Genomic DNA, 13,835 nt, shown 5'->3' with positions numbered 1-13,835 from the left:
TTCCATGTAAATGTTTGTACATGTCCAATTTCCTCGATTTTCATTCGTGTTCGTTGCATAGTTCGGGTTTGACTCAACATAAAATTAAAAAATAATTTATCAATAAAAAGGAGAAGGTCTCACAATTATCGTTTTATTTGTGGAAGATCGAGAACATTTTATCAACATGAAAATGACCCTAACAATCTGATAACTATTCCCATTATTCAACAATTGGTTTGATGTTATGTGGTCATTGTGATTTAGGGGTTTAAATGATTTCTTTTATAATTTCTAATTTTTTATAAATTTTAAATATATTTTATAATTTAATAGAACATATTATAAAATTTTATAAAATTTATAAATTTTTATGATTTTGATTTTTATAAGTTTATATAATTTTAATATTTTTATAATTTTTATAAGAAAATAGAAGAGTAAATCAATTGATTTTAATGGTGAATGTGATGAAAGATAAAATGGTTAATAAGAGACTTAATTGAATGGAAAAAGTGAATGACCTATAAAACTTTATTTTATCCTTTCATATTTCAAAATTTAAACTATTGATATGTTTATAATTACTTAATTTCGTTTTTATGAGGCAAAGAGCTTGGTAAGGAAAGTCAAAAGGATATATAGACGTTTAATATTTTCTTTAATTCTCCAATCCTGGAAATTCCAAAAATGTGTTCAAATTTCTAAATCTGCGTTTTCTTGGAAATTCTTCCATAGTCACATATTTGACGGGGTGCAACCGTACAACATACGCACATACAATTTTAATTTTTGATAATTGTGCTAATGGTCTGCTGAATTAAATAAAAATTCATATATAAAATCAAAATTTATCCATTTCTATTTTTATCTAATAGAAACATTGAAATAAAATAAAAATTTCTTACATTATAGAGTTATACTTTTATAACGATTTGAACCAAAGTCTTTAAAGTTAAAAAGAAATTGTAATTAAATTAGAAAAGTAAATTAATTCATAAATTGAAACTATAAAAGAAAAAGCGAAAACATCAAATCAATCATATGTTAAAATAAATTTTTAACAATGACATTTAAGTTCACTTATTTCGAAGTTAATAAAAGTTTTTTTTTTTTTTTTAATAAAAAGACAAATCATCCAAGCTCCAATAAAATGGAGAAGATTTGTAAGGTCCGCAAAGAAAAGGCAATCTGTGCACGTCACGCTCTTAAAGGCTGACTAAGCAGCTATACTTTTCGCTATTTTTGAATTCCTTGTAATCATTTTTTTATTATTGATTATTTATTTTAAGATAATATTTAAAAAATAATAATTAAAATATTAAACCTTTTCAATTTAGCTGGAATCTAATTCAATTCCAAAGTTTTTTTTATTTTCCTCAATTTTCTCTCAGAAAAAAGAAAAACCAAAATACGATTTCCATCTCATCAACTTTCGTACTTGTTTCTTCTTATGCTCTCGTGAGCCACACGCTTGCTCTCCTCCTCTACCACTATAAAATGCAGGCGGGCGGAAGGATTTTATTTATTACAATGGAGGCCAGAGCGAGTCAAAATGCGGGTCGGGTCATGGACGGCCCAACCAATCCCATGGTCACCCCTCTTCTTACCGATCTTTATCAGTTCACCATGGCTTACGCTTATTGGAAAGCCGGCAAACACAATGAACGAGCCGTGTAACTTTCCAACTCTTCCAATTTCTTTTCATTTTGAATAAAATCTCTTTTTTTTTCTCGCTTTCTTATCTATGCTTTGTTTGGCTACTATGAAAAATCGGCTTGGATGTAGATTATGGTTGCTATGTTGTTATTAGTTAGGTAGTTAGTTATAGTTTCTTGTTTCTGCTAGATTTCCTTTTCTTTCTTATTTTCCTTTTGACTTTATCATTCGATGATGTTCAAGTTGGTATTTAGTTCATTTAGCATTAAATAATAGAAATCAAAATTTTAAACTATTGGTATTTTAATTATTCCATGTCAGTTTCGGAAATGAAAAATTCAAAGTATTTCCATTTGGAAAGATCGAATGTTTGAGCTTTTGATTTAAAATTTAAAACGTGCATTCAGGTTCGATCTATATTTCCGAAAGAACCCGTTTGGTGGTGAATTTACAGTGTTTGCTGGTTTGGAAGAATGCATAAAGCTCATTGCTAATTTCAAGTTAACTGAGGAAGAGGTCTCCTTTATCCATAAAAGCTTGCCTGGTTCATGTGAGGTAAACCAAACTAAGTTATAGAGGATTCAAGTAATGAGATTCTGGTTGTAGATCATTTCTTTTCCGACCTTTTCTTGTATATTTAGTGGTTAGCTCATTCATTGTCTTTGCAAATGGCAGGAAGGCTTTTTGAATTATTTAAGAGAAATAGACTGCTCTGATGTTGAAGTGTATGCTATTTCAGAGGGAACAGTTGTTTTCCCAAAGGTTCCCCTACTTAGACTTGAAGGGCCAGTCGCTGTGAGTACGCTTTAACTAAATATTTTGGTCCCATCAGTTTGTCTTGAATTTGGTATTTGTTTTAGGCTCCTTCGTTTTACATCTTGCCTTTTCTCTGTATTTGAATTTGTTGTTTTTAGGTGGTTCAATTGCTGGAGACTCCAGTTCTGAACCTTGTGAATTTTGCATCCTTAGTGACTACAAATGCGGCTAGACATAGACTTGTTGCTGGACAATCTAAAATGTTGTTTGAGTTTGGGCTTCGAAGGGCTCAGGTTAATGAATTTTCCCCCTTGTTTGAAGTGTCAATATCTGAGTTTCTCTTTGTGAAATATTTCCACTCATGTTAAACACAGGGACCTGATGGAGCTATAGGGGCATCAAAGTATTGCTATATTGGAGGTTTTGATGCAACAAGGTGGTTTGCTGAGTATTTGTATCCTGTTTTGCACTGCTTTCATGTTTTCCTTTAGTAAAATTAATGTTTTTCCTCTGCTGATCTTGAAGCTATTCAGAGCTTATGATTCTTGTTTATTCTTAACTAATGTGGAGTCTTGATCTAAGCTAATATTTCAGTTGGTGTGCTTCTGTTTTTATGTTGTGTTTTGACCAGCAATGTTGCAGCTGGGAGGTTATTCGGTATACCTCTTCGTGGGACACATTCTCATGCTTTTGTTAGCTCATTTATGGTCGGTAAATTTTACTGGAAATTAACTCGAGATCTTAATTTATATATTGTTTATTAAACATAAACTAACTAGGGGAATATGCTCAAGTTTTTACTTGTATGATATTCTATAACTTTATATGATGCAGAACTATTCTTGGTCATAAATCATGTTTTATTCCTCCTAAATTCTGCCTATCTCTATATATTTTCATAAAATGGGAAACTTTGTTGTGTGAATTATGTCATGAAACTGGTGGTTTTAGCAAAACAGAAACTTTAAGTATCTTTTATGTATAGGAACTTATTTGCTTTTATTCTAAGGCTGACTAAACTGGTGAATCTTTTCTTTAATCAATTTGAAAATATCTTTTGTGCCTTTGGTATGCTTTTTCTATTAAACTGGCTAATTGATGATATCGATGAGTAATGTTCTCTAAATTGCACTAGTGCAACTTTGGCTGCTGCAAATATATCTTTTCAAGAAAATAAAATTTAGATACTAAATTTGATATTGTGCTTTAGGATATGGGCATATTCACTTGTAGAAGCTTAACCAGAATATTTCACAGGAATGATTGGACATGTTTTGAGGTCAAACTAGTTCCAAAATTGCAAGCCTAGTTAAATTTAGCATTCGTTGTTGACCCTGTTAATTTTCATTGATTACTCAATTATTAATATATGTGCAGTAGTACCAACGTGCATATATGTATGACATGAAGTGGCTGCAAGAGACAAGATTTGAGTGGCAAATGAAGTTTTTTCTGTCTATACTGCCTTTAATTTGACAATTGTATTTATTAGTTTCCTATAATGTGCTTGAATTTAATCCTTGCCATTGGCTATTGACTATAGGCCTTAATGTTATTTGATTGATACTTTGGTTTCTTGTCTGTTTTTTTAATGGGTCCATATTCCATAAAGTGTAATGTTTGGGAGCAAGCTTAGATTAGATACTGCCCTTTTGAATTGCTTATTATTTCTTTCAGTTTTCTGTATATGGTGTCCTTGTAGGATTCTTTTGGTGTTTTCATGCATTGAATATTGTTCTGTCGTTGTACGATTCTTTTTAATGCTTCTTTGAATATGAGATTATTCAAAATTTAATTTGCAGAGCCCTGATGAAATCCTGGAAAGATCTCTATGTAGCTCTGATGGTTCAAGTACTTGTGAGGACTTTGTCACTCTTGTTCATTCATGGTTTAGCAAAATACAGGTGTTGTGGATGGCCCATTACATTTTTGTTTTTAGATTATGTATTGTGCTTTTCATGTTTAGCTAGAGATATACATTACGCTATTACTTTTGTCAAAGTACATTAACCAAAATACATTAGTGCTAGATGTGGAAGTGAATCAAAATTGGGCAATCAAGCTTACATTTTTTTCTCCCTAGAACCCCAATGGCCTACAATTGCAATTTCACAAAGAAGCCCTCAATCTCAAAACCCATTAAAAGAACAGAGTTTCAGAATAGAAAGTGCAAAGCATTTATTCTGGCATTTAGCCGCTTTTAGTTCTCAAAACCCAAGTCATATCTATATTGATATATTTAATTGTTGCTTCACCCACCTTATGTGTTTAATTGTTGCATGTTTTGTAGTGGTTGAAATCACTTGGTGGCATTTTTGGAGAGACCAATCAGAGTGAATTAGCAGCTTTTATATCATATGCTTTGGCATTTCCTAACAACTTTCTTGCTCTTGTAGATACATATGATGTAAGTAGACCTTCCTTAATTTTTAGCTTTAAACTGAATTAGAGGTAGTCTTTTCTTGTCATATATCTGCACTAACATTGGAGTTTTGACATCCACTTTACTAGGTAATAAGGAGTGGAGTCCCCAACTTTTGTGCAGTTGCTTTGGCACTTAGTGACTTGGGGTATGTCTTGAAGGCTTATATATAGAAGTTTTACTTCGTATAATAACAATTCCTTACTTGCACAAATTTGGGTCAAAAGAATTCCTTTTGCCCCCATTTTGATACGTTATCTGTGCTTATCTGCAGTTCAATAATTTTTCATTGTCTTTTTGACGACTTTCAAACATGATATATAAGCTGAATGATTGCATTAGTCGCATGCTAGCATTCTGCTTGATGGGTTGAAAGAAATGAATTAATGTATGATTTTATAGTGGTGTTCTGATGGCTAAATGTAAATTAAAATCAAAACATGTGAAGAAAGGCGCCAAGTAACATTGCTTTTTGTGCCATGCCAACAGATGCTGAATCTACTGCTTCTCCTTTTCAGTTTATGCGTAAAAACATAGTTGTATTAAAGGCTATTATTTGTTGGGCTTTTCCTTTTGTGATGGATCATATAGTTTGTAGGTCATACTTTTGTCTTCATAACATCTGAAAGAATTATGTTATTTTGGATTTCATCCATGCTAGTAGGCATTTGGTCATACTTATTCCACTGATAAGTTAAAAAATGCAAAAACTGCAGGTATAGAGCAGTTGGCATTAGATTGGACTCTGGTGACCTAGCGTACTTGTCTAGTGAAGCCCGAAAGATCTTTCAGACAATTGAGAAAGAACTTGGGGTTCCTGGTTTTGGAAAGATGATCATTACTGCTAGTAATGATTTAAATGAAGAAACTTTGGATGCGATAAGAAAGCAGGTTTGCGATCTAGATGAAAACGTCTTTGAATAATTCATTACTGTTTAACAGCCTGAATCTTGACAACAATGCCTCCAATTAGTACATTACTCATGAGGGATCACACTTTTTCTCTGCAGGGTCATGAGGTGGATTGTTTTGGAATAGGAACCTATTTGGTAACTTGCTATGCACAAGCCGCTTTAGGCTGTGTCTTCAAGCTTGTTGAGATCAATAATCAACCACGCATCAAACTTTCAGAGGATGTATCTAAGGTTTGACTGGGCTGCGAAGAAATTTTTGCGGCATGCTTTCTTCATCATATAACGCATTTCCTTCATTATTTCTCTCTCTCTCTCTCTCTCTCTTTTCATTTATTTATTTCTTAAATTCTAGGTCTCTATACCATGCAAAAAAAGATGTTACAGATTATATGGCAAAGAAGGATATTCCCTGGTAGACATAATGACGGGGGAAAATGAACCATGTCCAAAGGTAATAAGTCGTGTGTTTCAGTGATTAGCTACCGACATTCTCTTCTTATTTATTTATATTTTTCTGTTTAGTATCATAAAATATTTTAGAAGTAATTTTAACTTACCCTGAGAAGTCAACATAGAATGGTACTATCATTTTATCTTTTAAACTTAAATGCATGCATAACTTCATGCATTATGATCTACATATTAAACTCTAATACGCCAGTTCAAAATTTTGACAGTATATAATTGATGATCTTATTAGTTATCCACATCTAAAATGATTGTTTGTACCACTTTTCAAAAACTAATTAATTACGATGATATTCACCAGTGACAGTTTTGACTTTGTAGTACTAGAGTGCACTTTTTGTAAGATTACAATTCCCCACCGCAGCAGCTTGCTCAGCTTAATTTCAAAATGATCTCTTTTTTGCTTGGATTGTTTTACTCCTCTGTTATGTCACCAACTGCTAATGTTTGCACAATACCAGTGTATATACTTAACGCCATAGATGCTACAATGATGAGGCCGAATGACCTCATTTTTGCACTCTTTGATTTTGCAGGTTGGAGAACGAATCCTATGCCGTCACCCTTTTAGTGAATCCAAAAGAGCATATGTGGTACCAAAGCGTGTGGAGGAGCTTCTTAAGTGTTACTGGCCTGGAAAATCAGGTAGGAGCTCAGAATATCCATCTTCACCATGGAAGAGTATAATTCAGCACCTATCATGGGAGAATGGATAATCTTATCAATTCAGTATTCTTAATTCAGTATTTTATGCTTGCATTGGTCCAGCTTTAAATAGATTTAGCATTGTCTGTAGAACATGAGGAAACCATAGAAACAGTATTCCCTGTTCCCTTGCCACCTCAATATTGAATACTGGGTCAGTTCCAGTCTTTGTGAGCAGAAGAGAGGCTCCTGAGCTACTTTATGATTTCCATTTTTTGAAGCAAATATTTTTATTTTTTGTCTGTTGAAGGTAAAGTAAGGGAAGAGTTACCAGCTCTGAAGGACATTAGGGACCATTGCATCAAACAGCTTGAGCAAATGAGGCCTGATCACATCAGGAGATTAAACCCAACACCATACAAGGTATTGCGAGATGAAATTCGTGAAAATATCCTTTCCCTAGTCAAACTTATTACTAGTTTAAAAGTATTTTTCTTATCACTAACCAGGTGAGCGTAAGTGCAAAACTGTATGATTTCATCCATTTCCTATGGCTCAATGAGGCTCCTGTCGGGGAGCTGCAGTGAGAATCCCAGATAAATTGATATGATATAGCTTACAAATAGCAGGTACAAAGTAATGATTCCAATGGAGTTGGAGGAGCTTCTTTAACATAGTCTTCATACATCACATTGTTGTCTTGTCTTTATGCTTTAATAATCCATTATTTTTTGCAATGCTTGAATGAAATGGAACATTTCCTTTTCCGCTGTCCAAAATTTTTGGAACCAAGGATCATGTGTAAATCTTGCATAGAAAAGAAAAACAGCTTAGAGCCATAGAAATTTTCTTCTACTCAGAACACGAAATTGATGGCACAAATCTAGGATGCCAATTTCTAATGTGAAATTTTGATTTTTCTTGGATTTGGTCATTGAAACTGTGAAGTTGCTTCTGTTTTTCACAATATCTGCTTTTTCTTTTCCTTTCCTTTTGCTAAATATGTCTATTTGTCCGCTGGTCTATTTGACTTTAGCCAAAACATCTAATTATTCTCCCAACCGGTATGAGCCTAATCTTGGACAAAAGATTAACAAATTGGAATATTGAGTTTCTATTCAATAATAATAGAAAAAAATGTTTTTCTATTTATTATTTAGTGAATAACAAATTGGGTTCACAAGCTAGCCAGGTTCGAGGGGACTGGACTTGGGTAAAATTATATATAAAAATTCATGCCATGATCAAATCCATGGACAGATATGTTATCAAATGCAGGCCAAGAAAATACAAGCTACGCTATGACACAGCTGGATCTGATTATTGGATTTAAGATGCTGGTTGTTTTAATAGATGTTTATTTGAAAAAAAAAAAGGTACCAAAGCAGAGGTATAAATATAAACAAGATTTGTTGATATTATGTCAAGTTTACATCTCAACAATACGATTTCGTTTTCCTCTTGAAAAAAGAAAAATCTGAGTAATGGGAGATTTAGATTATGAAATGGGCAAGGAAAAAGTCACCATTCACACTACTTTATAATGTACTAATCATTTTAGTCCTTCAGATCTTAGGATTTTAATTTGTGGTCAATCAATCGAGATTTTTTTTAGGTGGAGAAATATTGAAGCTTTGGTGTCAATCCACTGAATACAAAGATTAACACAGCAGGTAAATATCAGTAGTGTTTGTTGACAAAGGTGAAGATAATTCGTCAACTAAAACCTAGGAAAGGTGCATTGATTAGCGCCCTTTACTCAATCTAAGTTACTGTATCAGGCACATGATAAATCGCCGACCAACTCACCAACCATTTAACATATATTTGCTTGAATAACTGAATCAATTAAGTTTACTATTCAGTAGGCACCAATGCCCTTTTGAAGGCTGTGGGTTTGAGAGAACTTAAGGATGTAAGATGGACAGAGAACTGAAGGGATCATAAACAAGAAGCTTTAAGATTTTGCTTTACACTTTAGAATATAAGATGGACAGAGATTTTGAGGGACACTGCCATATCTTTGCGGGTTAGTCTTGTCTGGGTAATTCAGTGCAGTTGCTTTTATCTTGATTCACTCACAGTAGAGTGGACTCATCTTTAAGAGTTCCTTTCACTGTTATAAATATTCATGCAGGAGTTCTGCACTGAAGCTATACTTTTGTGTAAAAAGAGTTAAATGTTGACAATTACATACATACACACACAAAAAAGGAAAGATAAAAAGGGAATTTAACAGGAGACAACTGCCATTTGTCAGTGTGTTAAGTCCCATCTTCTCTCATTAATTAAACAACACAATTGCAACGTGCTTACATAAATCTACCTTTGAAAGATCTCTACTTCATAAACATACAAACAAATCCATCAAATACCAAACCCCCTCTCCCCTTCTCTTTCTTTCTTCAACTCAAACAACAGCAATAGAAAAACAAGGTTAAAATGCCGGGTGATCTGGCCAAGACAGACTCCGAGGCGAGCAGCCTAAGTCAATCATCGCCACCAAGGTCCCCTCGTCGACAAATGTACTACGTTCAGAGTCCATCAAGGGATTCCCATGATGGTGAAAAGACTACCAACTCCTTCAACTCCACCCCGGTGCTCAGCCCCACCCACTCTCACTCCAACTCTTCCTTAGGCCCTCATTCTTCCCGCGAGTCTTCTTCCACCCGCCTCTCAAAACACCATGGATCTCGCAAGCCTCGCACCAATAAGCAGTCATGGAAAGAGTTCGACGCCATTGAAGAAGAAGCTTTGCTTGACGGTGAAGCTGCCCATCATGCCCTACACCGTCGACGTTGCTATTTCCTCTCCTTTCTTGTTGGCTTCTTCGTGCTTTTCACTACGTTTTCATTGATCCTATGGGGCGCTAGTAGACCTCAGAAACCTAAAATCACCATGAAGGTAAAAAAAAAAAAAATCCAATCATTTCTACATCTGCCATGCATTCTCTTAGCTTTAACAAAATTGTGTAAAGGGTATTGATTGTTGTTTTTGTAGAGCATTTCGTTCAATGAATTTGTGGTACAAGCTGGTGCAGATTTCTCAGGGGTGAGTACTGAAATGGTGTCGATGAACTGCACAGTGAAGCTCACATATCGAAACACAGCTACATTTTTTGGGGTTCATGTAACATCAACACCCTTACATCTCTCTTACTCTCAGCTCACAGTGGCCACTGGATCGGTAAATCAGCAATGACCCCATCACTTCACTAATATTAAATGTTTTATGCACTTTTGTCTTCTTTCACAATGGGGGGTTCATTTATTTATTCTTCCTAAGCAAATCATTATTATATTATATATGGTTTATTTTGCAGATACACAAGTTTTATCAATCAAGAAAGAGCCAAAGAGCATTGATTGTGATGATGGAAGGGAGTCATATTCCGTTGTATGGAGGAGGAGCTAGCTTGGCTAGTCTCAATGGTGCACCCACTCAACCTGTGCCATTGACACTTGACTTCATGGTTCGTTCCAGAGCTTATGTTTTGGGCAAGTTGGTGAAGCCCAAGTTCTATAAAAGAATTCAATGTTGGGTTACCATGGACCCCAAAAAGATGAGTAAAGCTATTTCACTAAAAAACAAATGCAGTTACAGCTAATAATTCAATACATCTGTTGTACTTTCTATCAACAGCCAGGCTTAGATTCTGGGAAGGATATTTAATGATTCTCAAGGGCATTGGAAATGTAGTAGGGGTGGGTCGGTGGTTTCAATATTTGTTTTCAAGACTTGTAATTTGGAGTTTGGCCGACATTTTTTAATGGATGCCTATTTTGCTTTTATCGTTCTTTTATGGCCTCCCAAAATGGGGCATTAGGATGTGTAAAATATGATTAGTAACAGGAATTCATGTCAATTTCACATTTTGCAACCTTGAATCCATTACTATTGGTCCAAGATGTAAGATTTTTGAACTTTAGATTATGCCCACTAATAAATGCTTCATCCATGGAATACTTTCATTTCCCTTTTCTTGGGAAATGAAAAATTATTGTGTTGAAAATTTTTAAAATAATTTTTGTAAAATAAAATAAAATATGTGAAAATTATAAAAAAGTATAATTTTTTATTTTGACAAGTCCTTGTCCTTTCAATTTATACCTAAATAAGCAAACCCAAATTGAAAAGCAACTGTTTGCAGCTTCCATCTGCTGACGTGCACCTAAGGCAGGTAGGTATCCTGGGGCATACGTTATTATACCAAAAGGGTTTAATTCAGTTTTCCTAACTCCGTTTAAGTTTGGTAATGAAGATAAAAGCATCTTTGAAATGAAAAACCAAAGAATATGGCAGTTTTTGGATGTGGGGCAAGCTGCTTTAGGGGTCTAACTCTTGTAATTCTGGCCATTACCAACCATGCCTTAACTAGCCGCCCTTTGCTTCCAACTTCAATGTCATCATACTAGACTAGCAATTTTTGACGAGGGAGAGGTCCATTGTTAATTTATTCACAATTAAAGTATTAAACCACTCTTAATCATCTATGGAGGAAAAAGGTAATATGCATGAAATTAGGTGAAGCAACCTTCATAAATCCAACACCGACGGGGAAAGACAGTCAAAGCAGAAGAGTGGGCAGGGTGTTGAGAAATCATTATTGCTTAAACCATGGAAATCTGTTTTTATCATTCATTTCACCATTTCTTTGTCTAAACAACAACAATAATAATATTGGACAAAAATAATCTATCAATGGAACAAGCACAAGTTTCAATGTTTTCACACGTGAATCCTTTTCACACTGTCAAACACGACTACTTTTGAAACTACAAGTCTTAAAAGCTTTGGATTACTCAAGTCAACTGTTAAAATTTCAAACCTCAAAAATGCTGTCGATGAACAATTTACCCATAAAATTCTTAACAACTCGGGTTGGCCTATACAAAATATTTGGCTATTTGTGTACCAATCGCAACTCTTCTTCATCAGCAAAAAGATTAAAAAAAATGTCAGTCAAATCTATGTTTTCTTCCTCTAATCATTTACAATAAAGATCACCACCAATTGGATCAAGGCCGTCAGATTTGATTAAGGATAATTAAACAACTTTTCTCACGGTGATCCAGCTCTCTGAAACTAACCTACTGGGTGCCTCATCACAAGCCAATTCACGAATCCGATCCGAAGTTGATAAACTGTGACTGGAAAACGAATACCCGATCCTTGAATTTTCTTGGAAAATCGATTGAGAAGAAGCTGTTGATTGAGTTGAAACCCACTCTGGGAAATCGAAATGGCATCTCGGTGATTCTGAAAGTTCATCAAAATAACAATTTGGAGACGTTGATTCTTCTTCTTCACCAGCCATTAAAGGATGATGGAGGAGCATCTCAGCCGTCCATCTGTTGTCGGGATCCTTAACGAAGCACTTTCCAAGAAAATCTTTTCCTTCCTCCGATAACTCTTGAGGGATTCCGGGCAATTCATCACCAACCCCAATTCGAATCAACAAAGCAGCCAGGTTGGTTCCTGGTTTGAAATTCCAGGCTGGTTTCCCAGTAAACATCTCAACAATGGCGCATCCAAGTGCCCATATATCCACTGCTGAATCATAATCGTTTCCATTAACAGACTCTGGTGCGATATTCAAAGGAGTTCCCCTGATTTCCATCCTCCCCTGTTTTTCTCCTCTTCTCTTTGCTAATCCAAAATCAGCTATCTTCACATCGCCATTCCCAAACAAAAGAATATTTTGAAGCTTAATATCACAGTGAGCGAACCCTTTGGCGTGAACGAAGCTTAGCCCTCTAAGTATGGACCTAACGTATCTTCTAACATCGGGTTCCGTCAAGTTTCCACCATTTCTCTTGACCTGATCGGCCAAGCTTCCTTTATGAGCGTACTCCAAGAACAGATTATAAACCTTCTCCCCATTCTCAACAGTGTAATCGTCACCAAAGCAACGGATGATTTGCGAGCAAAAACCAAGTCGATCAAACACTTCCTTCTCGTTCTTGAGAGAAACAGAGTCGATGGTTGCACAAGACTTAACAGCCATTAGAGGAGATTTTGGAAAATATTTTCCAGGAGCCACCAAATTCACAGTGCCGAAACTTCCACATCCAATCCTATCCCCGCGAACCCACTCCATTTGAACCTCAGTTTTCCCAGTTTGGGTTTAGGAAGAATGGAAGGATGTTTTGTTTCTTTGAGAGAAAGAAAGGAACGCAAATTAAGGGTACGCAGGGCATTATGGTGGCGCAATGTCTTTTTATACATATACACTACGACTAGGAGAAGGATTTAAAAAAAAAAAATTATTTTCGAGGGTTTATTAATTAAGTACGAGTTTTCATTTTCTTATAATTAATGCACGTGATGTTTTTTTTTTCTTCTTTAATTTGATTTCCCAAATTTTGAATATGAAAAAATAGCTTAAACCCAGTCTTTAAAACATGGTTGATGTGGAGAATCCATAAATCTTTTTTTACTAACTACGTGGATCCCCAACTATTGTTTCTTACAAAATTTTAAGGGTAAATTACACCAACAATCACTCAACTTTGAGATACCTGACAAAACAGTTACTCTAGTTTCAATTCAGTCACTCAACTTTTGAAAAATAATAAAATAGTTATTATCGTTACAGACGTAACAGAAAGCTGAGGTGGCCTGTTAACTTGCCATGTTGGCATCCCAAGTGAAAACGACGAAAAAGAAAAAGAAAAAGAAAAAACCACATCTGAAAAAGGAAAACAGTGGGGAAGCAAAATATGAAATGGGAGACCCAGATCTGAAAGCTTTACACCATTTCGTTACCTTGTAGTATTTGGCTAGAACAAAAAAGAAAAAAAAACAGTGGGGAAGCAAACGATGAAAGGAAAGACCCAGATCTGAAAGCTCTTTTTTTCGTCTTTGTGTTGAGTGTTTTTTTTTTTCACCTTACTTGTTTCTTAGGCAGAAAAGAAATGAGAAGACAATAAAAAGAAATTGAAACCAAAATTAGGATTTAGAAAATGGTAAAATACTAAAAACCCATATCT

At 34.9% G+C, this 13,835-nt stretch overlaps 3 protein-coding genes across 4 annotated transcripts; 2 read left to right on the top strand and 1 right to left on the bottom strand.

Annotated features, from left to right (window-relative positions):
* Positions 1 to 1,405: 1,405 nt before the first annotated feature.
* On the top strand, positions 1,406 to 7,777 carry LOC105763371 (nicotinate phosphoribosyltransferase 2). Of its 2 annotated transcripts, none has more exons than XM_052625142.1 (15): positions 1,406 to 1,655; positions 2,046 to 2,193; positions 2,314 to 2,433; positions 2,553 to 2,687; positions 2,769 to 2,830; positions 3,026 to 3,101; positions 4,197 to 4,298; positions 4,685 to 4,801; positions 4,906 to 4,964; positions 5,533 to 5,707; positions 5,827 to 5,961; positions 6,083 to 6,181; positions 6,735 to 6,843; positions 7,154 to 7,266; positions 7,473 to 7,777. In XM_052625142.1, exons 1-15 carry the CDS (start codon positions 1,480 to 1,482, stop codon positions 7,518 to 7,520), a joined length of 1,674 nt encoding a protein of 557 aa, XP_052481102.1. In that variant the 5' UTR covers positions 1,406 to 1,479; the 3' UTR covers positions 7,521 to 7,777. The 2 variants fall into 2 exon arrangements, with proteins under 2 accessions (XP_052481102.1, XP_012437053.1); XM_012581599.2 differs by having other exon boundaries at positions 1,421 to 1,655; positions 7,353 to 7,777.
* A 150-nt stretch (positions 7,778 to 7,927) lies between these two features.
* LOC105763372 (uncharacterized) lies at positions 7,928 to 10,640 on the top strand. Its single transcript, XM_012581600.2, has 3 exons — positions 7,928 to 9,747; positions 9,844 to 10,029; positions 10,166 to 10,640. The coding sequence occupies exons 1-3, from the start codon at positions 9,286 to 9,288 to the stop codon at positions 10,448 to 10,450; spliced, it is 933 nt and encodes a 310-aa protein (XP_012437054.1). The 5' UTR covers positions 7,928 to 9,285; the 3' UTR covers positions 10,451 to 10,640.
* A 901-nt stretch (positions 10,641 to 11,541) lies between these two features.
* On the bottom strand, positions 11,542 to 13,022 carry LOC105763370 (mitogen-activated protein kinase kinase kinase 20). The gene has a single exon (XM_012581595.2). It carries the CDS (start codon positions 12,941 to 12,943, stop codon positions 11,891 to 11,893), a length of 1,053 nt encoding a protein of 350 aa, XP_012437049.1. The 5' UTR covers positions 12,944 to 13,022; the 3' UTR covers positions 11,542 to 11,890.
* Between the last annotated feature and the right edge of the window lie 813 nt (positions 13,023 to 13,835).

Source organism: Gossypium raimondii, chromosome 12 (assembly GCF_025698545.1).
Source record: "Gossypium raimondii isolate GPD5lz chromosome 12, ASM2569854v1, whole genome shotgun sequence".
In the NCBI taxonomy this organism is placed as follows: domain Eukaryota; kingdom Viridiplantae; phylum Streptophyta; class Magnoliopsida; order Malvales; family Malvaceae; genus Gossypium; species Gossypium raimondii.
Note: the sequence above shows the minus strand (reverse complement) of the source record. Positions and strands in the feature narration are given on the sequence as shown.